The sequence below is a fragment of the Penicillium subrubescens genome (assembly GCF_028828155.1).
Source record: "Penicillium subrubescens strain IBT 31985 chromosome Unknown utg000002l_segment0_segment0, whole genome shotgun sequence".
Lineage (NCBI taxonomy): Eukaryota > Fungi > Ascomycota > Eurotiomycetes > Eurotiales > Aspergillaceae > Penicillium > Penicillium subrubescens.
Genome location: NW_026643152.1, coordinates 7,685,206 through 7,707,829, shown reverse-complemented (window position 1 = coordinate 7,707,829; position 22,624 = coordinate 7,685,206). Strand labels below are relative to the sequence as shown.

The window sequence follows — 22,624 nt, the reverse complement described above, 5'->3', positions numbered from 1 at the left end:
CTTAGAGGTGTATTCGTAATATAGAACGTGACTACACGAATACTAAACTACGCGGCTTCTTTTGAGGTAGTGTATATAAAAAGGTGGAGATGCCAGCAACGGATAGGCCACAGACCTATCGGATAAGAGTTATTAAGAATATTCAGTGATAGTTAGTTAGTTACTCGTGGTGTAACTACTGCCTACCCCATAGCGTGGTAAGCTGTATGGATGATCCACAGCCTATAGTGACTACGCAAAAGTTTCAGCACCCCCCCCCACGCCACATCACACCAATTACATAGAATACTGCCGGTCGCAAAACCTCCCGCAGAACTCCATGGATTGCATATTAACCACAAAATACATACACAATTTGCCTATCAAGGGGTGTAACACCCTTTTGACTCAATAATTGGCCTGTACCCTAGAAGTCATGGTCTCTGGATGGTGTTATAAGTGCACAATATTGGTTATTCTGTGTGTACGATTTAGGTGGGCGGTAGGTGGGCGGTCTGAGAGTGGGTCTCTAGGGGGTGCTGAAACTTTTGCGTAGTCACTGTAAAGGGAACCTACGCTGTCACGGGACGCGGTTTCAGTTTATCTTAGATATCCACTGCAAACAGAATGTGTATCTATGTAACAGATACGTTTTATCTATCGCCCTCTCTGCGTCCTCCCTATCACTTAGTTTTTGGTCTTTTCGGATAGTTTTAGTGGTGTGGGGGTCGCGCGTACAGAAAACCCAAATTCTTATACTAGTCAACGCCTAACTAATCACTGGTAAATCCCTAACTTTACAGGAGGCGATCTTGTAATTCAATAGACGTTTGGAAACCCCACTGTACGAAGTAATATGGACGATTTAGGCATATTCGGCGCGTAAGGTCCATAGAGGAAAGAAGCTTGTAGTGGGAAACTCAACCCCCGCCCCCAAAACGACGGTAATCGCGCCGCGGCCCGTCAAACGCAGCTTGATAAGCGATGTGTTAGCTCATACTGCACTTAAATTAAACTAGCTTAGATAGAATATAAAGCGGAACTTGTTGCCACAGAGTTACATTATTACTTTGCTTCTTTTCGCCTATTACCCAAATTTCGAAACCGACAGCCTGCCAAGTCTAGGTACCTTGCTTGATTTGGACCGCGCGAAGGCGAGCCTTCAACTAGGTACGGTTTATTTAATAACCACCTCGTGGACTGTGGCCATTTAGCGGGAAACAAAAATTTCCTGAAGCTCTTATCATCTTATGTCCGAAATGACAAAGCTCACCAACACCGGCCATGGTCCACTTCAGGTCCCTGGATTCGGGGGCATTCCCCTGAACTTTGAGCTCCCTCCGGAGAACCGGTTCGCGCATGGACTGGTGGAGTATCGCCACTCACCTCGCCTAACCAAGCGTGAAATGGCTATGCTACGACTGATGCAACATATCACTGAGACACCCGGGTGGGATTGCTCAATCCTACATCCAGACGAGGAACAACTTACCCAGTGGCACCGAGAGGCAGTGGAAGGCCCCGAAGGGTTTCTTATCAGCGATCTCGCGTGGGCTTGGTGCATCTCGGAATTACGCGATAAGGCGAAGCTCTGGCAGATTACAGGACATCTGTTAGTTTTCGATAGCTCCTCGGCTGTGTGTCAAACGGACGTGTCGGGAGTGCCTTGGGAAGACCTTCAAAGACAAGTGGCTCATTTGGGGCCCCAGGCAGATCATGAATCTCCGCTGGTGGATCCATCACTGTATCCCCTTGTTTATGCTCGGTCGCCTATCTTATCTCAAGGAGGGCAGGTCACTATGCGTGACTTATGGTGTTTAACCGGGCAAGTTGATAAAGAGCCCCCTCCACATCCATTCGATCAACTTAGTCGACGACCAATCGATCTTTTCCGCAGGGTTGGATCCGGGGGCCCCGAGAGCTGCTACTCGAATCGCTTTCAATGGCTACCCTGCGAGGTAGAATTCTTGTCTGAGCAGTCTCTAGACGTTCGAATTACCTCCTACGTTAATAATTTGAATCCCAAACGTCACCGAAACCTATATGGCCATCTTGAACATCTCATCACCTCCTCGATACCGTCATGGAACGAGATTCTGTTCCGAGGCAATAAGCGTGGCCGTCGTCCGCCGCGAATACTGACATACGGTTGCTATATCCATAATCACCTAGAAGACCGCCAAATCTTCCACGATATCAACCCAATGCTTCACTGGAGTGCGCTCTGCGAAACACATCAAGAGTGGCAAAAGCGATGTGAAGATGCTCGGAAGTACATCTCCGGCCCCGAGCCGCCAAAATGGCGCCAGGCGGGACGCCGGCGACATTTTCCGGCTAATTTACTTGATGCAATCAAACCTGACCAGTGGGATATTCCCAAGTTTGTGAGTCGCCTGATAAGGACCAAGCGTGATCGTCGGTCTTGGTTCGACCACCCCAAGCCTGGCATTTCTTTTTCATATAAGCAATGGAAGGAAGATCAGTATACCGGGCGCGCAATTATACCTCAGCGAGTCGGCAAATACCCAGACCCGCTTCATCATGAACGAGTAGCTGTTCAGCTTCAGGAACAATTCCGCAAAGACGGTCTTCAGGTGGTAATCGAAATCTCTCGCGTTGAACTCACACCGGAGAAGCCGAATTATGCCGGCGATGCGCATTTTCACACCGAGGGTCTACGCAACGACCGCATTGCAGCCACGAGTTTGTTTGTGGTGGAGGCAAAAAACATCACCACGCCTCGCATCACATTCGACCACGAGGATAAAATACACGCAATGGAGTTCGAGTGCAAGGTGCCGGACACAATGGGGACAGTGCTAGACGTGGAACCTTTTGAGATTTTCGAAGAGAAAGCACCTGAAGCACTACATACCTTCGGTTCTATTCCACTACTGGAAGGTCGTCTGCTAAGCTGGCCCGCCACTTTTCGGTCGAAGCGAGAGCCATTTGACTTGGCGGATCCCACCCAGCCCGGACATTTAACTGTAGTTAAGCTCCGTCTAGTCGATCCGCACTATCGAATCTGCTCCACACGGAATGTGCCAGCCCAGCAGCATGACTGGTGGGCCTCTGAAGCGCGGCAGACTGCTGGGTTAGACAAACGCTTGCCAGCGGAACTAGTGCAGCTGGTTATGGAGCAAACAGATTGGTGGCCTATCTCGAGGAAAGAGGCAGAGCGCATGCGCGAAGAGCTCCGTCGTGATCATAAGCGGAAACGTAAAGCCGTTGACGAGTGCGTAGGCCACCATCTCGTGAGCTTCCTTCCGTATGACGAATATCAAGCCCGGGATGCGACAGAAGCATCCGGAGTCGGGTATGAGTCTCCGTGAATTCTCGTATCGGGTTGCAAAAGACGTACGGAGTACGCCATACATAGACGCTTGTGGGGCGGTGGGTCACATGCATGTACTAGTCCTAGTTTGCATAAACCCTGGGGGGTGTGCTTGAAGGCGCACACAGGTCGATCGAATACCACGATTATGGACGAGAGACGAAAGTGCAATAGAGGTGGGTCGACAGCGAACAGGTTGAACAGTGGAAGGTCAACACAGTTTAATCAGAGTTGCCTTGAGCTCTATTCGTGATCGAAAATGGTGTCAAACTTGTTCAATTTAACTAGGGGAACAGGCCTTCCTTGCAGGAGTTCGTACACGTACTGGCAGCGAAGCCCTAGTGAACCTCCACCGAAAGCTTGGCGGCTTACCAGGGTCCTGGTAGCCTGAGGCACCGGCATTTGTGGATAACCTCAGGTATATCGTAACACTCCTTCTAGGGCGGAGAAGAGGAACAGGGCCTAAGCAGGGACTTTAATCGAGGGATTCTTAGTACTACAAATATATATGCACGGTCTGAATCTAAAGGGATAGTAAATAATCCTGATCTTGTCTACGTTTCAGAGAACCCTCCCAAAAAGAGATTCGACGCAAACTCATTTTCTTCTTATCCTCGACCTACTTTGGGTAAGTTAATAACAGACTATAGAATAGTTAGATTCGCCTCACTATTGATAACCACAGAACCACTAGCCTTACAAAGCAGAACTCAGTTTACACCTAAGCAAAGATATTAATATAATTAAGCTCCTATCTATACCCCCGAGTCTTTTGCACTTCCTGAGATCGTTTATAGTCCCTCTCTAGTGATATACCTGTATATATTGCTTTTTAGTATCCTGTTCTATCGCACGTATTCCGGAATTCGAGGCTAACCTCGAAGGCTTAGTTACAGAAACTCTTTATTAGTAAAGGTTATAAGTAGCTCCTAGTACCCTTAGAGCTAAATAAGACATCGATCCTTGGAAGAATGGGAAGATACCCGCAGCTACAGATATACCTGCAAGTGGAGATTTGCCTTGTCAATATCCAAACGGCATAAAACATGTAAAAGTCAAAAATAGACCGCAATTACAAATAAAATTGGATACGTGTTAAAGGCACATCTAAAAAGCCTTGAAACGGCAGTCAAGGACTCTCTGCGAGTGGTTGAAATGGTGGTGAGTACGCTCTGGACTGTTCCCTACTCAATAAACTGGTCAATTACTGATATACTTCTTTATCAGGAGTGCGGCTGAGGCCCGGCTTTATGCCCTGACAGCTTGGTGTCGGGCATGCAAGAGTGAGGATACAATCCCGGTTCATGCCAAGGTAGCCGAGGACATGGTCACCTGTGCCGAAAACTCACTGGACGAAAAGGAGATACGGTATTAATACGAAGGCAAGAGAGAAACGTTCCGTGAGGAAGGAATTCAAGAGAGAATTCCCAGCTCATTAGGGAGGTCCAAACTTGTCGCCAGACGAATATGGAACTATGGCCCTAGAGTACGCTTGAACCTATTTATCAGCTTTGACACATGGAATAACTGCGACAAATGATTGCAATAAGGGTTGCCGTAGCCCGTTATCACGTCCTGAGAAGAGGAGGCTGATGCTTTCCACACGGTGGCTACATCCCAGCACAATAGTATGCGCCTCGATCATGGTCACTCATTGCCAAAAGTCCCTAGAAAGGGCAAAGCAGTGCTACGAAGGTATGGTACTCACATATCTCAAGCGTAATGACACGTGAACTGACTTGGTGGCTCTAGATATGTTCACTCGTACCTGAATATCCGGCTCCAAAATTCCATCCATCCTCGCCTGGTGGATATACATTTGGAAGGAGGTTTGGACTCTGCATTTACTGTTTGTGGGTATGACCAGAATGATGAAGGCCTGAGTTTTCCAGACAACTATCCAAAGAGGTCTGGGTTTTTTCAAAACAGAGATTCAATACCTGCCCGTCAACAATCTGGAAAGACCTGAGCACCCCAATTCCGGCTAGCCAACTGAACTCGGCAGATGCTACCCTGGACACACTAAACTGCCCGAAACCCAAGCTGTCGCACCCCTCTCCGTCAGCTATCCCGGAGACAATATGCACAAAGAGAAAGCCATGGACCGCTGCCTTATCTGGGGTTCTTTTCAGAGCCTACACCCACCGCTGTACTGTGAATCAATGCCAAAGCTGGAGTCAATTGTTATTTGATGGCAAGGCTGGAACATGGCGATGGAACTTTAAATTACTGGACGAAAGCATGGTGGGCTAGCTGAGAGAATACAATATTAGGTTAGATAGCAAATTCGCTCCATGTATCCGGTATCTTAGCACCCAATCTTAGGCCTGTCCTCTGCAAATCTTATACTACCAAATCAAGTAGTAATGGAATATTAGCTAGGCTCCATCTGCTCGTGTACAATGGAGCCTTGCGGAACATCACAATTTCTCATGGTATTCTGGTTACCTCTTAGACAACTACAGATAGAGGTTACTGTATTAGGAAATAAGAGAAGAGGGTAGTATAATTTTTCAGTTCACGTTGCAGTGGTCGTGGTGGATAATAATTTACTACTCACCTTCTATTCAAGGGAGAATCCTGGGATCAAAGCACGTTGTACTTTGATTTAGTGTTGTTGACCCTTTTAGCGCGTCTGCCTTTTGACCACCAGTATACAGTGACTAATAGATGAGGCTAGAAATTTATTTCTCTATGCTAGCTAATCACATCCATAAAGTAGACCCTGTATCCCGGATAGACGTAGGTTTGCGCAAGCAGCTGAATCACCCGTTGAAATACCCCCCTCAGTAATCATCACGGCGGGGATAGCTTGCAAGGTACCGCAAGAAAAGGTCAATGGGAGCATGATCCATCTTCGTCAAATCCTGGACCCGAGTGGTACGAAGTTCCATATTCCCAGTACGCCTGTACACAGCCTGCAGAATGCGTCCATGGCGGGGTCCGAAAAGCGAAATCATCAGTACCTATCGTCATTAGCTTCACGTTTTCAAACCCACTCAAAGGCTAGATCATACCGGGAAGTAAGACTCATTCTCAAAGCTGGGCTGGTTTAGACGGTTGTAGATGGCCTGTGCAATAGCGCCTATCTCGCCGAGAAGAATTCCATTCGGGGTGCCAATAGCGCCATGGCAGACGACGATGCGTACATGTGGCCGGGCCTTGGGATCTCCTCGCCGTGGGGTGTCCTTCCATTCACTCACTATCTGGTAGCGCCACCCGACATGTTCGAGGCTGTTGTGATTCAAAAGGCCGGTGTCACGGGGCCAGCTGTTGAAGCCAAGCTCGCGAGGCCAGGTGAATTCGGGATGCGGGATACTATTTCGAAATCAGTCAGTCACCTCCTCATGGACTGATCAGGGTAGTAGTCTTGGAAATAATACTCACGGGATGTCGGTCCAGTTCCGAGCCATGGAGAGGGGATTCTTGGGTTCATAGGACTTCGACAAGCAGGAATACATCGCCTCGAGATATTCATAGGCCTCCTCAGCAGCTTTCAACGCAGCACGTTCTTCGTCAAGACGGGAGACCACTTTGGAAGCCTCAGGAGGAGTCCAGTCCGGAAGATCAAGCTTCTTCACAATATCGTCATTCTGTAGCATGATCTCGTCGATAACGTAGTCGTGCAGCTCCTGCTCCGCCAAGGGTTGGAAGATGATGGCCTCGTTTAATTCGAAGGGGTCAAACTCGGAGACGTGGACCCCCAGTCCCATCAGCTCATCTACCTTGAGGACATAAGAGGAAAACCTCTTCAATTGGTTCATCAAGCGGCAGACCGAGGTGTGGAACTGAGTTCTCAGCTCCGCGTGGTTGATCGCGCGAGGCATGGCTGAGCGGTTGGAAGCTGGGTCAAGTCAGAGATGGGTCTGAGGCGATGTCATTCGAGTTTATGGGGTAGGTTTTGTCTGGGGGAGGATGAAGAAAGAGGAAGAGAAGGAAAGAGACTGTATCAAAATGGATCAAGCAGGGAGGGTGGCACCTTCCTCACCTTGAGAAGCCTGTCAGTTTCTGGCACTGGAATCTGCCATTAGCAGGTAAACATGAAAGGCTGCGCGGTATCATTTATTAGATACGTTTAGATGCTTAAGAGTGACATGTGAGTGCTTATCTACAACCTGGAAAAGACTTGCACTTGACAAGAAGCTACGAGACCCCCGTGGGTGCTATTTAGAAACTACCAGCAAAAATAACCTACTTTGATACCAAAATCGCGAAGTTTTCCCTCGAAGCCTGGCACCCGAAGTAAAGCTGGGCCCAGCAGCTTATATTTTGAGGGACTATGGCATACCCTACAGAAAAGAATATGGATGAAAGAGCGAAAGAAGCTTCCTCAAGAAGATGCCGTTCTTTCCTTAACCACCAGCAGCCTTTTGAAAATCACTTCTACAATCCAGAGAGTTCCCAACTTCTAGAAACAGAGGATTCTTCCGCACTCATTTTGCTACATAGCTACTCTATTCTATATGGATATATGAAGGAATACTATGCACTCTTACGTCCTAAACTCTTAGGGCTGCTTCCTCTCACGTGATGTACAGTGGCGTGCCAGAAATGACTGAGCATGAAGTTTTGAGCAGTCATATTTTGTCTTTCGACCTTTGTAGTAACATGCTTGGGTGTATACTATAACATAAACAAACCTAACACAGCGTATACAAAGCAAAAAATGTAAAGTGAATAGATCGAATTCTAAAGCAAAGTCATAGAACACAGAAAATCATTAGTTGATACAATCGTCATCTGGAAGAAGGCTCATGGGTCTCAAAAACAAGCAGACAGTAGACAACGGACCAACAAAGAGAAATGAAAACGGTATAAGGCTTTCAAATTCGGGCCAAAAGAAACAGGAAGGAGAAAGGTGAGAAGGTGAGGCACCAGGGGACAATCCTGGTATACCTTACTCCCCCTCTCCTTCGAGGGGAAACCACCGCTCCGGTGAACAAAACAAGAGAATCAACAGCTCTAGAGCCAGCCAGTCCCCATTGCTGGTATGCGGGGACGGGCGGCCATTCAACAGACGAAGGCAAGATGACACAAGCGACGGCGAAAAATACGAGTATAGTCAAGATTTCGAACCCGGTGCAAAGTCACAAAGAAAGATGAGAGGTGTAGAGTGTGTTCCCAACTCCCGCCAGCGCGAAAACATTTCAGTCATACAGTCGGCTCTGACGACTTGATCGTTCCCTCCCTTAATAAGCCATGATGAGAACCTGCCATACTTCTGCCAGCAGGTATTTACTGGACCTGGCTGACAATCTCGCTGGCGCGGCCCAGACTCTCAACCATCTGTTGGCATTCCTTCCTCCGGCGGATGGTGTAGTCACTCTCCTTGAGTAGATCATCCAGTTCGTTGTTGCGGTACATGTTCTCCAGAAGCTCGCGCTGCATCTCATCCTTGGTGAATCTAATTGAAGGAATTAGTATGTGAGGGTGGCAAAGATTTAATCGTAGGGATACATACTGCACCAGGGTGTACATGATAGCCTTGGGGACCATGTCGATCATCGTACGCTTGACGATGTTGAAGTATGAGGTGATCAACAACTCTGAGAAGGGGGATTAGTATATAGCGGACCACACTGGACGCTATTGCAGAGCGGCACTTACTGATAACCTCAACTTCCGAGGTCTCACGCTCAGACAGACTGGCGGAAGCCTTCAGAGTTGGGGGAGGAGCCTCCATGGCCGCCATCTTCTTCTTGTTCTTGGAAGCCCAGAAGCTGCCAAAGAATCCGCTTTGGTTCTGAGCCTCACCGGTGGTGTCGAGAGAGGGGCTTTGGGCACGGGCGGGAAGGGGCTTGCCGGTCTTGGGGTCAACCTGGGTGGGCTTGGCGGCCTGCGCCCGCTCGTTGACAATAGCCATAGCCTACATTCGGTCAGCATAATTCCAACTCCACAAGGTCATAAAATCAAGGTTTACTTACGCGGTGTCCGTTAAGGAAGTCAGGGTGGCCAGTGTTGATGTAGGTGGCCTCCATGGCGATCAGGTCCTTGACCAGCTTGCTGGTAGGGTCCATGCACTTCTTGAAGAAAGCAATGGCAACAGCGTGGAACTTCTCCTTCAGTTGGGGGTACCGGCGGAACAGCTGCTTGTTCAGGAGCTGACCGAGAATGCGCACCAGCTCATCGTAAACCAACGAGATACACTTGTTGCTGGGGTCTTCCAGACGCTTGATCTGCTGCTTGACGATCAACTCGAAGGCAGTAGTTCCGACGAAAAGAGCGGGAGAGGAACCGGAGGAGTTGTAGAGAATGGTGCGAATATCAATGTCCTTTACCTGGTCGAAGGGATCCACGGCCTTGACACCGTTGGAGTAGAGCTCGTGGAACACGAAACTGATACGAGCACCACCAGACAGCTCAATGCTAGACAGCTCCTGGTTGTTACCCTCCAAAACCGTGCGGTACTCGTTGCTGAACTCGGTAATGATGTTGAGGATGATGTTGGCGCTGTTGCCGAGCATGGAATCACCAAGTTGCGCCAGCTCCGTAGTGTACTTCTGAAGGGAGGAGGAAATGCGAGCCTTGATATCGGGGAGAGTTTGCTTGATGTGCATCATCAGGATCTACAGAGATGGCGGATTGAGATTAGTATTCTTTCTTGCCACGTGCGTATCTCTCCCATAAATGGAGCAATCGCTTACCAGGTTCAACTTGCGGGCCAAGTAGGGGGTACCGCAGTATGAAGCCTTATTCCGGTATGCCTTGTGGTTCTCGAAGAAGTTCTTCTCGTTCTCCAAGGCGTAGGCGATGGGACGCTTGTTCTCAATATCACGCTGACCACGGTTGACCACGGGAACATAGCCCAGGCGCAGAGGGATAATTCGTCCAGCGAGAATATCCACGACATCAGTGCCTTCGTCCATCAGATCGACCTTACTCAACACACCAATGGTGCGCTGACCTTCGGGGTCCACCTCACGCGCCATCTTCAGACCATCGGAGTTGGCCAAATCCTGGTTGGCCGAGGTGACAGCCAGAATGATAGCGTTAGGCTTGCTGATGTACTTGAGAACCATATCGCGGATCTGGCGCTCGATATCCTTGGGCTGATCTCCGACAGGTACCTTGGTCAGACCAGGCAGATCGACCAGGGTCAGGGTGAGGACGTTGGGCGAGTAGATGCGCAGGTTGATCGGGACAGGCGAGATACCGGCATTGCGGCCAACCTTGGACTCTGTCTCACGGACAATCTCCTCCCGGATCTTGTTGAAGTCGAAGAACTTCTGGCCAGGAATATGCAGGAACTCGCCATACTCATCGACGTTGGACTCGGCATCTGTCGTCTCGATCTTGTTATCTCCGTTCGTTTGCGGCGCAGGGGTCTTGTTGATCAGTTGCAGAATAAGAGGTCTCCGGGTCACGATTCCCGAACCACGGGGCAGGCTAGAAAGTACAGATAGACAGTGGTTAGCAATGGCTGACGACGATACCGCCGGGAGGGTTCCCCCGCCACCACGTGGGTTGCGCAGAGGTTCGGGGGGCAAAGGGACAGCACGATGGGATCGGGGAAAGACATACAAATCACGTCCGACAATGTTCTCTAGCACTGAGCTCTTTCCACTGGACTGCGATCCAACCACGACAATCTGGGGCAGGTCGATAGGGTTGTGTACCTAGATCAAAGCAGCGGTGTCAGTGGGAATGGTCAAGACCAGGGTTGCCACGGGTGCAGGTTTTTGATTTTACTCACGCCCACTGTAGAGAAGACATCTTGCAGCTTGTTGACCAGAGAGATCAAGCTTGGATCGTTGACATTTATGCTGCGCACAAGTTAGCTCTAGGCCGCATCTCGGAGTGGAGGGGGGTGCAGGGGGGTCACGCACGAGTAGCCAGAGGTTGGGTTTGCCATGCTGGCGAGGTTGGGGGGGTCTTCCTTCGGAGCTAGGTGGGTTTTTTGAAAGACGAGAAAGAAAAGTGAGGGAACGAGGAGAGAATAGGAAGAGGTGTTGATCGTGAAGAGAAGCAGCAGATTGTTAGATTGTTTGTTGGTCGGGGAGGCCTACGAAGGCGGTGGATGAGAGTGGCGGTCCAGCCCAGCGACTGGCCGTGCACCGGAGTTCTGCTGCATTATGATTAGCCAGTTGGTTACTTAGCCACGGTGGTGAGTACCTGACAGCAGGCATCCACTATACTGGACTCCGATCATGAAGAAGTGGGTTTATACGTGGGTCACCTGCCCTTCCGGTCCAGTCCTTTCATTGTCGCCTGATCTTGGATCTGTCTATCGTATACTATTCAGTAGTCGATACGAGAAGGGAATGAAAAGTGTCCGCCCCAAAGAACAAAATTGGTTCAAGAATAACTACAGGGTAATGTGCTAGACAATATAACAGCCGGGAAAAAATGAGATGATGCAAAGGCAGCAAAAATAGAAACAAGATACATCAAGACCCAATCTACATCTATTCATCCGAAACGGAAGCAAAGCGCTCAGTCATGGACTGGAGAAGCTTTTCGTACTTGGCCGACACCTCCTCCTGGTTATCGGGGATCTCGAACTTCATGCTGCGCAGAGCACTCTGGAGATCAGCAGTGGCGTCACGGACCTTGTTCCAGTTCTGACCCTGGGCGATCGCCTTCTGGGCCTCGTCATGGAAGCCCATGAAGGCCTTCATCATGTACTCGGTCTTCCAGAGGGGGCAGAACTGATCGTAGTCACTGTAACCGTTCTGCTGGAGGAAGTCATCCTTGACCATGGCAGCCACGTCCAGAGTGATCTTGTCAGAGTCACCCAGAGACGCCTTACCGACTAGCTGCACGACCTGGTCGAGATCCTCAGACTTGGACAGGAGCTCGCGGATTTGGTCACGCAGGCGAGGGAAGTCCGGGTTGTGCTTCTCGTAGTACTTGTCCAAAACGGTGGTGTATTTACTGTAGGACATAGAGGTGTTGACGGACGGGAAGTGCTTGCGCTGAGCCAGCTTCTTATCGAGACCCCAGAAGACCTGCACAATACCAAGGGTACTGGAGGTGACGGGGTCGGAGAAATCGCCACCGGGCGGGCTGACGGCACCGACGATGCTGACACTGCCGACACGCTCGGGGCTACCAAGAGCGCTGCTCTTACCGGCACGCTCGTAGAAAGAGGCCAGCTTAGCACCCAGATAGGCGGGGAAACCCTGATCAGCAGGCATCTCTCCCAGACGACCCGAAAGCTCACGCAGAGCCTCGGCCCAGCGAGAACTCGAGTCAGCCATCATGGCAACGTTCTTTCCTTGATCACGCCAGTACTCGGCGATGGTGATACCGGTGTAGATCGAGGCCTCACGGGCAGCGACGGGCATGTTCGAGGTGTTGGCGATCAAGCAGGTACGCTTCATGATAGGTTCCTTACGGCCGCCGACGTCGATAGAAAGCTACAGAAAGAACGGGGGTTAGCAAGGAAGTTCCCTCTGCGATGTCACAGATTATTTGAGGTCGAATGGGTTACCTCGGGGAAATCCATCAACACTTCAGCCATCTCATTACCACGCTCACCGCAGCCGACATAGACGATGATATCACTGTTGGAGAACTTGGACACACTCTGGGAAATGACAGTCTTGCCACAACCGAAAGCACCGGGAATGCAAACGGTACCACCCTGCACACTAGGGAAGAGAGCATCCAGCACTCTCTGGCCGACAATGAAGGGCGCATCGGCAGACTGACGGTCACTAACGGGGCGGGGCACACGGACGGGCCAGGTCTGCATCATGCCGAACTCGGTCTTCTTACCCTCAAACTCGACCTCCAGCAGCTTCTCCTCCACAGTATAGCTACCGGCGGGGGAGATGCGGGTGATGGTACCGCGGGCACGCGGGGGCAGAAGGATCTTGTGGTCGTTCACCAAGCTGTTCTCGAACACGGTACCCCAAATGTCACCTCCAGTAATATGGTCGCCAACCTTGAAGTTGACGGGCTTGAAGTCCCACTTCTTCTCACGGTCCAGCGCATTAACGCGAATACCACGGGGAATGTAGATACTCTTGGACTTGTCGGAGATAGCACGGAGGGGCCGTTGGATACCGTCGTAGATCGTCTCCATCAAACCGGGGCCCAGCTCGACGGATAGGGGCTTACCGGTCCGCGCAACGGGATCGCCGATAGTCAGACCATCTATATTTCATCCCAAAAGCGCAACAATTAGTCAATGTCGATATGTGCGGAGGTGGCTGCGATGCGGAGCATACGTGGCCGGGAGAGGGAGCTGGCGTACCGGTTTCTTCGTAGACCTGAATAGTGGCCTTGTCGCCTTCGAGTCGAATGACTTCACCGACGAGCAAATCCTTACCGACATGGCACTAGAAGGTTGAATGCTATCAGTACGGCGATACCCTTTTCGGGATCAAGCTGGGATGAGCTTCCCGGGGAGGAATGCTGGGGGTACCTACCAGCTCGTACATGGCACAGCCAATCATGTGCTCGGCGACAACGACGGGGCCGGAGACTGAGAAGACCGAGCCATGAGCATGGCTGTCATCCTTTGCCGGTGCCATCGTGGAGGAGGTTTGAGTGGACTGGGTAGACACGGAGAAGGTGGTGGAGGTAGTAGTCGAGCTGGCTGAGGTGGGCGAGTCTGGAAGCGGTGGCAGCTCGGGCGGTGACGGTGGTGGTGGTGACGACGGGTCCTCCACAGTAACAGTTTGAGTTGGAGTTGCAGTAATCGGTCGCTCCTCGCGTCTGCTAATCAGATCCAGCAGTGACGGCCGTGCTTTCAATCGAGGCCTTCCCAGTCCTAACATTCGCTCTGAAATGGCAGAGACCCTGTGTTATTGATGAGCAATCGAGGTGGCGGCTAATCGACTAGGGTGCTCGCATCGTGGAGTCCCCCCCTAAGCTGTCATCCAATCCAGGTCTTGCTCAGCCCGCTCAGAGAGTGGCGCCCGGTCGGTCATCATCTGAGAACAAAGGTGAGCATCGTGGAATAGTAGCTCTTTTGCATTTCCTAGTTAGAGTTTGATGCTGCTCCCTATTTGAGATAGTTGGTTTGCCCTCTTGTTTATAGTATCCAACCTCCCCTCCCACCTACTCATCTATGTAGTCCTGCGAGATAAGCGTCGCATGGGGTCCTAATTGGACGAGGATTTCTCCGAGGCCATTCATGAAGTTTTTCCTATCACTCAATTATCGCAGGTCCTAACTAATGTTGCTGTCTCCTATATCCTAGAGTCTGGTGATGTATTTTGTCCTATCTGCCCCCCAAATGAACACATGACTTGAACCACATACAAACTTCACATGGAATTGTCCTAAATCTTCACGATCACAACGCCAGCAATATCATATCAGACTCATCCAGTAATCAAAGTCTTTCATTGCAGGAGACGGCATGTGAAATGTGTCATCTACTGTCTTCCCAAGCACCCAAAAGAGTATGCAAGAAGTTCGGCTCGTGACAGGTGCCATCTAGCCAATCACCAAGAAACCATCGATGTATAAAAAGGACATAAATAATGGGCTTACTGAACTATCTACCACTAAATCAGCCTAAGATGTTCAAGCGAGTGTCGATCATCAACGGCATTGGAAATAGGCGGGTTCACATGCAAAGCTCCCCCCAAACGGTCAACCGCCCCCCTCTCACGTTTTTACCCCGGACCACGGACCACGGTACAAGGGAAAAAGCCATGTTGGATCATGAATGGAAGGAGAGGGGCAACCTAACCTCAACATCGGGTCATCTGTACATATATACACAACAAAACGAGCCTTATATTACTTGCGAGAATGCATCTCTCGCGAATAGACGACATTTCTTATCATTGTAATCCTTGACCACCCTTCAAAACTACTCACGATGGCGTTAAAAAGCCCCCGACAAGGAAATTCCACCGAGTGCCACTACTGGGGCTACTCTTTCCACTGGACTGACCTCCATCAGTCGTCAGAGGAGTTACATCCCATGATCCAAACATATGATAGCCTGGCGGATGAATGTGTGCAAATTCTCAACAAGATTCCCACGTGCGAGGACGATGATAAGCCGTTCAAGAAAGATCTGTATGGTTTGTTGAAGAAGCATGCCGATGAGGATCCTAAACTCAAACAACTATGGGATGAGGTCAATACGGTTCCTGAATGGGTAGATTGGGAGCAGATTCAGAGAGGACAGGATGTGTTCTTCCGATATGGAGTTCCCATCTTGAATGTGGTGAGTTCTATACCCATCGGCCTTCCATCTATAACATCGTTGTTGACTACTTTTTTATCAGCTTGGGTTTGAGAGTCTACTCGGTGGAATGTAAGTACCGGACATCTCCTATCATCTTCTATCCAGCCTAGCCTAATCATTCTCCAGGGGCGCCATGCGAGTCGTGGAAACACTTGCCCGAACCGGTGGTTTCGGCGCCAAAGTAGTCCGCCGTCGACTCCTCGAAACACTCCAACACGTCCTCCAAGTCAGCAGCTCAGCAGAGGGAATGAAACCAGGCGGCCAAGGCAACGTCTCCTCCGTCCGTGTACGGCTCCTCCACGCTTCCGTCCGGTTGAGAATCTTGAGTCTGGTAGAACAAAAGCCAGACTACTACGACGTTGACATGTACGGTACACCCGTCAATGATCTCGATTGCATCGGCACCATCAACACTTTTTGCAGCTCGGTGGTCTGGCTCGGGCTACCTCGTCAGGGGATCTACCTCAAACAACAGGAGATTGAAGATTATATCGCGCTCTGGCGGCTCGTCGCTTACTACATGGGAACGCCGACGGAGCCATTCGAGAGTACGGCCAAGGCCCGGGCGATGATGGAGTCACTCTTGATTTCTGAAATTGATCCTACCGAGATTGGCAAGATTCTGGCTAAGAATATCATCATCGGTCTGGAGAATACCGCACCGTCTTATGCGTCAAAGGAATTCCTCGAGGCGATGAGTCGTCTCCTTAATGGCGATCAGCTTGCGGATGAATTGGATATCCCAAGGTCCAGTCTGTACTATCGGGTCATTCTGTGGGGATACTGTTTCTGGGTGAGACTGGTCTCAACTATTATACCCAGGATCTACTTCATGGATCGGTTCATGATCAACGTAAGCATTTCGCCTATCCATCCCTTGGGACCGCTCCTAGAACTAACCATCCGATCTTAGATGCGCCGCAAATACTTTTACAAGATGCTCATGGACGAGAAGCTTGGCCTTGGAGGCGAAAGCCGCTTCGAGTTCAAGTATCTGCCCACACTCACACGCACCACACGCTTGGGTCAACGACGCACAACCAAGTTTGAAAGTCCTGGTCTCGAGAGTCTGGGACATCTCGGGCTTATGACAGCTTTTGGCGCAGTGCTCACTCTAGGTATAGCACTAGCCTTCGCCGCGAAGTTGATCCCGTCGGACCAGCTTTTGCATGCCATGCGCGTATAGGTGTTTTTTCTCTGGGAAGCTCAAGTGCAGAACTTTTGTATACTCAGTTCCCTTTTTGGAAAATTGTAAATGGTAGATTGGGTCACTATGACGCTATCAAATAATGTATAGGTTCCAATGAAAATTTTCAATCCTTCAGTGTACACAGTACTTCTGTTTCAATTGCAAGAGCCGCCATCATGCGCCCTGATGATGGCTTGTTGCCACCGTTTCTGGGGGCTCTCAAGGCTTGTGTCTCGGTAATATTAACCATGTGCTATGGAGTTGCTGCACGACGCCTAAGACTGATCCACGATGCCACCATCAATGATATGTCTGCATTGGGTATTAAGCTCTTTTTGCCGGCACTCATTGTGGTGAATCTCGGTAGAGAGCTTCATATAGGTACAGCGATGAACTATCTTCCAGTCCTGGGTAAGTGCCCCGGATATATCTCGATCTCCGGTTAACGCTCATCAATTCCGACGGTTAAGCTTGGTCATTCGTCTACACATTCGCATCCATCGGTTTATCACATGTGTTAGCACGACTATTTCGATTACCCCACTGGGTTGCACCAGCAACCACGTTCAATAATACCTCCTCCCTCCCTCTACTACTCCTCCAATCCCTCGACAGCGTAGGCTCTCTACGGCTCATCCTCCGCGGCGACGAAAGCACAGCCGACGGAATCGAGCGAGCACAAAGCTATTTCCTCGTCTGCGCAGTCGTCAGCAAAACCATCGCCTACGTGGTCGGTCCGCGGATGCTTCACGACGGCGAAAACGCTGAAACTCGTCCGAGCAGTATCGAAGATCAGCATGTATCTGAATGCGAGGATGAACCTCTGACCGAAACTACTTCCCTTCTACCGGAGCGCGCACAAACTGCCCAACATGCAGTTGGAATGCGCATTCACTCCTGGACCACCTGGCTTGTCTCGTTCTTCCCGTATCGGGTCCGAGAAGAGCTCATGGCGCCCTTTGGAGATCCCTTCGCCGGGGTAGCGATATGCTGTACTCTCGTCGGCGCGTTGCTAGGCCTAGTTCCTGCCCTGCACCGGGCATTTTTCTTCCGCGAGGAAGATGGCGGTTATCTCCAGGGTTGGCTAACGGCTAGCGTGCGCAATATCGGACGGCTCTTCACAACACTACAGATCTTCCTGGTTGGGTGTAAACTTGCGGTCGCCTTTGAGCGGATGGTGGCACAGGGCGAGGCGGACGAATCGAGTCGCATTCCTATCCGGGCCATGACGATAATCTTTTTAGTACGGCTGGTGGCCTGGCCGGCTGTGAGCATTTCGTTGATATACGGCCTGGCAAAGCATACAAAGCTTCTGGGGGATGATCCTATTCTTTGGTTCAGTATGATGCTGATGCCGGCCGGGCCGCCGGCGTTGGTCATTTCGGGGTTGGCGGAGGTAGCGCAGGCTTCGGAGACGGAGAAGATGGCTATTGCGAAGACATTAACGGTAAGAATTATGCTATGGAGAAGTTATGTACATGCTAATGAAATTAGGTAATGTATGCGCTGTCGCCGTTTATATGTTTTACTATTACGGGCGCGCTCAAGGCTTCTGAGGCGGTGCTTAAAGAGAGATCTTGATGACGTCTACATATCACACCATCACGCGGAAGCTCAACTCTCACGTTTAGTATATATAGAGGGACAAGTCCGTGGATAAAAATTCAAACTGTCTTAAAGAGCGAGTCCATATTAATGTTACATTAAAACCATTTTCCCGAAGCGACATGACAGCCCTTTCTTAGACCAGGCAAGCGTGGCTAATGGCTAGGAGCTACTAGCCGCCATCCTAAGATAGGGACGCCTCTTACTTCTATAAAGCACAATAAGCAGGTTAGCCTCGATCCTATATCTTATTGCTCACACCAGCTTCTCCTCTTCTCCTTGGGGACCAAAAAACATGGATCACATACTCCGCATCCCTTGCAGGAACAAGTGTTGTCGCAGTTGCAGCCCTGGGCACCAGTGCAATTGCAAGTAGCTCCGCAGTCGCAGCCCATGATGAATATTGTAGATTGAAATAAGAAGGTAAAGTTGGAGATTCAATAGAAAGATTGATGGTGGCTCAAATCTTATTGAGTAGAGATTATTTGGAGAAGCTGAAAAAAGTGATGCTCCGGGTTCTTATATTGGAAGTAGGACCATCGGCATCATGATGTCGTCAGTGGACGCAGGGCGAACCACTGCAAATGAAATGCGGCCATGATGTCTAAGCTCAAAAGTATTCCGGGTTCCCAGCACAAGTAGAAGAGTCCCAGTATCTGGGTCAGGGAATTGCCAGGTGGATATGGAGTTTGACAGCTGCAGCTTTGGATGTATATAATTCATCCGAAGATCTGGGGTTTCATCAGATCTTTGAGGCAGCTACCTATTGGCCTACTGGCAAGTAAAACGATCAACTGAAGGCCCATATATAAAGATGAAAATATTCCTAGAGATTATTTCATTCTATCTATATTATTTCCTTACACTCTCTGTGTGCTTTTGTTGGACTGTAGACATGGCTTGTCTCTGTAGGCGCCCGGGGATCGGCAAGCAGCAAGCACACTCGCATGACTCGTTGACTGTTTGAGCACTCAAACATCTTTCGGACCGGCCTAAGCTTGAAAGACGAAAATAATCCTGTCTTTTTCCAATCAGCTGAGAAATCAAGCGCAACATTGGTGAAACTCAGACACCAACGCCTATTAATTCCTGATCACCTTTATCGTCATCATCTTGTGACGGGCCCAAAGTCGACCTGTGACTTACGAGGTCCCACTTCCCCCAATCGCCTTCTTAGCAGCTTCTTGGCTCATTGGCCTGCCAGCGGAACTAACTAAACCCACTACACTCACTGTCAAAGTCCGTAAGGAACTTTCAGTTTAACTCGTTCTGTTCTCCTCCGCCGATAAGCAACTTCTCCGCCCGACCTCACCCAAAACCCCCCATCATCATCACCATTACTACTGCTCACCAAGGGAAATACAAAGTCCCTAGCGGCACCTACTACTTCCTTACCTTCATCTCTGCTATCCGTGCACATCTCCTCTCAACATTCTCGATATTCTAACCTAAAAAAGCCTTGTGACTTCCTGCAAGAACCAAAAAGCTCCTCCCCATTCAACCCCCATTCGGAGCTCCTACTCCCCCCGGCGAGGACTGATCCACCCGCCACCACCACCTGTAGGTCTGCTCACCTGGTTCTTCTAAAGAGCCAGGGAACCGGGCAGATCCTAATTATTTGTCGACCTGGCCGACAATCGTTCCTATCGTCCCTCCGCCTCCGACCACCCCGATCTTCTTCTTCCCCCCAATCCTGCCGCCATCTCCTACTCCTCCTCCGCCGCCGCTGCTGCCACCAGTAGTTCTGAGCATTTCCCGCCTTCTTCAGAGTATCGAGGTGGACCTTCCACTTCACAACCACCCTCCATCGCCGGCCGAACCCCTCGACCGCCTAACTCCCGACGCCGCCATCTCCGATCGAGCAACAGCTCTGAGGAGGCGCTAGCAACGAGGACGGCGGGCACGGACATTCACGCAGACGACACCAGGGCACGCGAAACTGTGTTCCAGGACGATCCAACCCTCACGGCCGCTCGAGCTGACGGCCGCTCTCCATCCCGCAAGCGCAGGCGCCTAGAAACCATGCGGCCCAACGGGCTATCCAGCACAAATGGCTTTTCACAGGCGTCCTACGGGTCGACCTCGAGAAAAGCCAGTCTGAATGGCCAACAAACGACGTCAGCGAATGGAGAGTCGCAGTCAAATGGCGCTACGAAAGCCTTGACGAGCTCCTACTTTGGCCATAACCGGGAGGAAGTGACGCGGATTTTGATCCAGAGTCTGTACGAGCTGGGCTATAACTCTGCAGCATCGACTTTAAGCTCCGAGAGTGGTTATCAGTTGGAGACACCCGGTGTTGCGACATTCCGGAGCGCGGTACTTGATGGACGGTGGTTCGAGGCTGAACGGATCCTCATCCAATCTTTCCGAAATATGGCACCGAAAAATGGCCAGAAAGGTTCTTCGGAAGAGACACTGGTATTGGCGGAAGATGCGGACCGCAGTGAAATGCTGTTCTATCTCCGTCAGCAGAAATTCTTGGAGCTCCTCGAAGCACGCGAGTTGGGCTCAGCGCTAGTAGTGCTCCGGCAAGAACTCACGCCCTTGAACTACGACGTGGACCGGCTCCATGCGCTTTCAAGGTAATGCATTTCGTATTCAGTCGTTTGCCTACCATGGCTGGTCTCTAATATACTCGATTCTACAGCCTCCTGATGTGTCCTACGGAAATGCTCCACGAGCAGGCAGGGTGGGATGGCCCAATCAGCTCATCTCGAGAGCGGCTTCTGGCCGACTTGTCAAGTAAGGAGTTCTCAAACCTCAAGCTGTAGCTCTTGCTGATCAGTCATAGAATCCATCTCTCCCTCGGTCATGATTCCGCAGCACCGTCTTGCAATCCTATTGGACTACGTGAAGCAGGGCCAGATCAGCAATTGTCTCTATCATAATACCGCCGAGCCGCCATCACTCTATTCCGATCACATGTGCGACCGAAGTGACTTCCCACTAGACGTTAGTGCCAACCTCAACCAGCACAATGACGAGGTTTGGCACTGCGGATTTTCCCACGATGGAACCAAGTTGGTTACTGCAGGCCAGGACCGCTCCGTGCTGATCTACGATACGAGTACCTTTTCGGTGATCCACAGACTTAACGGGCACTCAGATGGAGTTGCCTTTGCCTGCTGGAGTCCTGATGACTCCAAGCTTATAACCTGCTCGCAAGACAGGACGGCGCGGGTATGGAATGCTGAGGTAAACACTCGTAAATTGTCCGAGGAAATGAATGAACAGTTACTTACATGATCATAAATCCAGACTGGGCGCTGTCTTTTGACGATCGACCATCACTGCCACCCAGTGACCGCTGCGGGATGGGCCCCTGATAGCGAATCATTCGTGACGTCGTCATTCGATGCGAGCTCCGGCCTCTGCCACTGGAGTATGAGGGGATCACCACTGCATACCTGGAAGGGTGGATTCCGGACGCAAGATTGCGCAATCAGCCCGGATGGCCGACGGCTCGTCGCAGCAGACACGGATTCCAAGCTTCATGTATTTGATTTCCGCACTTACGAAGAGGACTATTGCCTTTCCTTTCCGAGCAAACCAACATCCGTTGTTATCAGTCGGGACTCGAAGCACATGCTGATAAATCTGGCGGAAGGGGAAATTCAATTGATCGACATGGATACTACTGCTGTTGTGCGACGATTCAAGGGATACAAGCAGGGCAGTTATGTGATTCGGAGCACCTTTGGTGGAGCAGCGGAGAATTTTGTTGTCAGTGGCAGTGAAGGTGAGTGTTTCCTTATCATGGTGACTTGAAAGAGTCATGGTGCTAACTAACTTTAGATTCCCGAATTTACATTTGGCACAAGGACAACGGGACCCTTGTGGAAACCTTGGAAGCTCACACTAAGGGCTGTGTGAACTCAATATCATGGAGTCCGACAAATCCAGGCATGTTCGTCTCAGCTGGTGACGACAAAGCCGTGCGCATGTAAGCTACAACCTCTACGATCCCGCATCTCATACTTTATGCAGGTTTTAACAACTTTCCACAGCTGGTCCATAGACCCCGAACGCCATCGCCCAATCGCTGGAGCGAGTCAACGTCGAGGCATATCATCAACAGGGTTCCCACGGACAAGCGCACTACGGACTACTTCGGCATTTTGATACCTCATCTCATTGCACAAGCAAAGAATGTTTCCATGACTACCATCCCGCGAGGGCGTTTTCCATTGAGTTTTCAACGAGTTGATTTCTACTTTTTCACCATGACCGAGGGGAATCAATCATATCTGGAGCATCTGGAATCGAAGACGATAAACCGTGCTTTTCATTTCTCCTATTCTGATTACTATTTCGTGTAATCCACCTTCTTTTTCGCGTCTGCACCCACTACCTTCTCAAT

General features: G+C 50.3%; 8 protein-coding genes across 8 annotated transcripts; 4 read left to right on the top strand and 4 right to left on the bottom strand.

Moving 5' to 3' along the window:
• Window positions 1-1,229: 1,229 nt before the first annotated feature.
• On the top strand, window positions 1,230-3,311 carry N7473_004107 (DUF4246 domain-containing protein; the record flags this gene model as incomplete). The annotated part of the gene is made up of 1 exon (XM_057150047.1): window positions 1,230-3,311. The coding sequence occupies one exon, from the start codon at window positions 1,230-1,232 to the stop codon at window positions 3,309-3,311; it is 2,082 nt and encodes a 693-aa protein (XP_057013701.1).
• Window positions 3,312-6,099: 2,788 nt separating this feature from the next.
• Window positions 6,100-7,140, bottom strand: N7473_004106 (uncharacterized protein; the record flags this gene model as incomplete). Its single annotated transcript, XM_057150046.1, has 3 exons — window positions 6,100-6,279; window positions 6,331-6,631; window positions 6,701-7,140. 3 exons carry the CDS (start codon window positions 7,138-7,140, stop codon window positions 6,100-6,102), a joined length of 921 nt encoding a protein of 306 aa, XP_057013700.1.
• Window positions 7,141-7,885: 745 nt separating this feature from the next.
• N7473_004105 (dynamin-like GTPase vpsA) lies at window positions 7,886-11,280 on the bottom strand. The gene is made up of 8 exons (XM_057150045.1): window positions 11,140-11,280; window positions 11,007-11,076; window positions 10,835-10,929; window positions 9,958-10,699; window positions 9,238-9,879; window positions 8,921-9,179; window positions 8,775-8,859; window positions 7,886-8,717 (listed from the first exon to the last, which is right to left on the bottom strand). The coding sequence occupies exons 1-8, from the start codon at window positions 11,163-11,165 to the stop codon at window positions 8,549-8,551; spliced, it is 2,088 nt and encodes a 695-aa protein (XP_057013699.1). The 5' UTR covers window positions 11,166-11,280; the 3' UTR covers window positions 7,886-8,548.
• Window positions 11,281-11,718: 438 nt separating this feature from the next.
• On the bottom strand, window positions 11,719-13,794 carry N7473_004104 (H(+)-transporting V1 sector ATPase subunit A; the record flags this gene model as incomplete). The annotated part of the gene is made up of 4 exons (XM_057150044.1): window positions 11,719-12,672; window positions 12,747-13,414; window positions 13,515-13,599; window positions 13,690-13,794. The coding sequence occupies 4 exons, from the start codon at window positions 13,792-13,794 to the stop codon at window positions 11,719-11,721; spliced, it is 1,812 nt and encodes a 603-aa protein (XP_057013698.1).
• Window positions 13,795-15,095: 1,301 nt separating this feature from the next.
• On the top strand, window positions 15,096-16,656 carry N7473_004103 (oxygenase MpaB family protein; the record flags this gene model as incomplete). Its single annotated transcript, XM_057150043.1, has 4 exons — window positions 15,096-15,449; window positions 15,511-15,539; window positions 15,597-16,323; window positions 16,384-16,656. 4 exons carry the CDS (start codon window positions 15,096-15,098, stop codon window positions 16,654-16,656), a joined length of 1,383 nt encoding a protein of 460 aa, XP_057013697.1.
• A 179-nt stretch (window positions 16,657-16,835) lies between these two features.
• N7473_004102 (Auxin Efflux Carrier superfamily) lies at window positions 16,836-18,240 on the top strand (the record flags this gene model as incomplete). Its single annotated transcript, XM_057150042.1, has 3 exons — window positions 16,836-17,070; window positions 17,130-18,106; window positions 18,154-18,240. 3 exons carry the CDS (start codon window positions 16,836-16,838, stop codon window positions 18,238-18,240), a joined length of 1,299 nt encoding a protein of 432 aa, XP_057013696.1.
• Window positions 18,241-19,970: 1,730 nt separating this feature from the next.
• Window positions 19,971-20,174, bottom strand: N7473_004101 (uncharacterized protein; the record flags this gene model as incomplete). Its single annotated transcript, XM_057150041.1, has 1 exon — window positions 19,971-20,174. One exon carries the CDS (start codon window positions 20,172-20,174, stop codon window positions 19,971-19,973), a length of 204 nt encoding a protein of 67 aa, XP_057013695.1.
• Window positions 20,175-20,286: 112 nt separating this feature from the next.
• N7473_004100 (WD40 repeat domain-containing protein) lies at window positions 20,287-22,386 on the top strand (the record flags this gene model as incomplete). The annotated part of the gene is made up of 6 exons (XM_057150040.1): window positions 20,287-20,846; window positions 20,912-21,006; window positions 21,056-21,459; window positions 21,523-22,003; window positions 22,060-22,207; window positions 22,272-22,386. 6 exons carry the CDS (start codon window positions 20,287-20,289, stop codon window positions 22,384-22,386), a joined length of 1,803 nt encoding a protein of 600 aa, XP_057013694.1.
• Window positions 22,387-22,624: the final 238 nt, after the last annotated feature.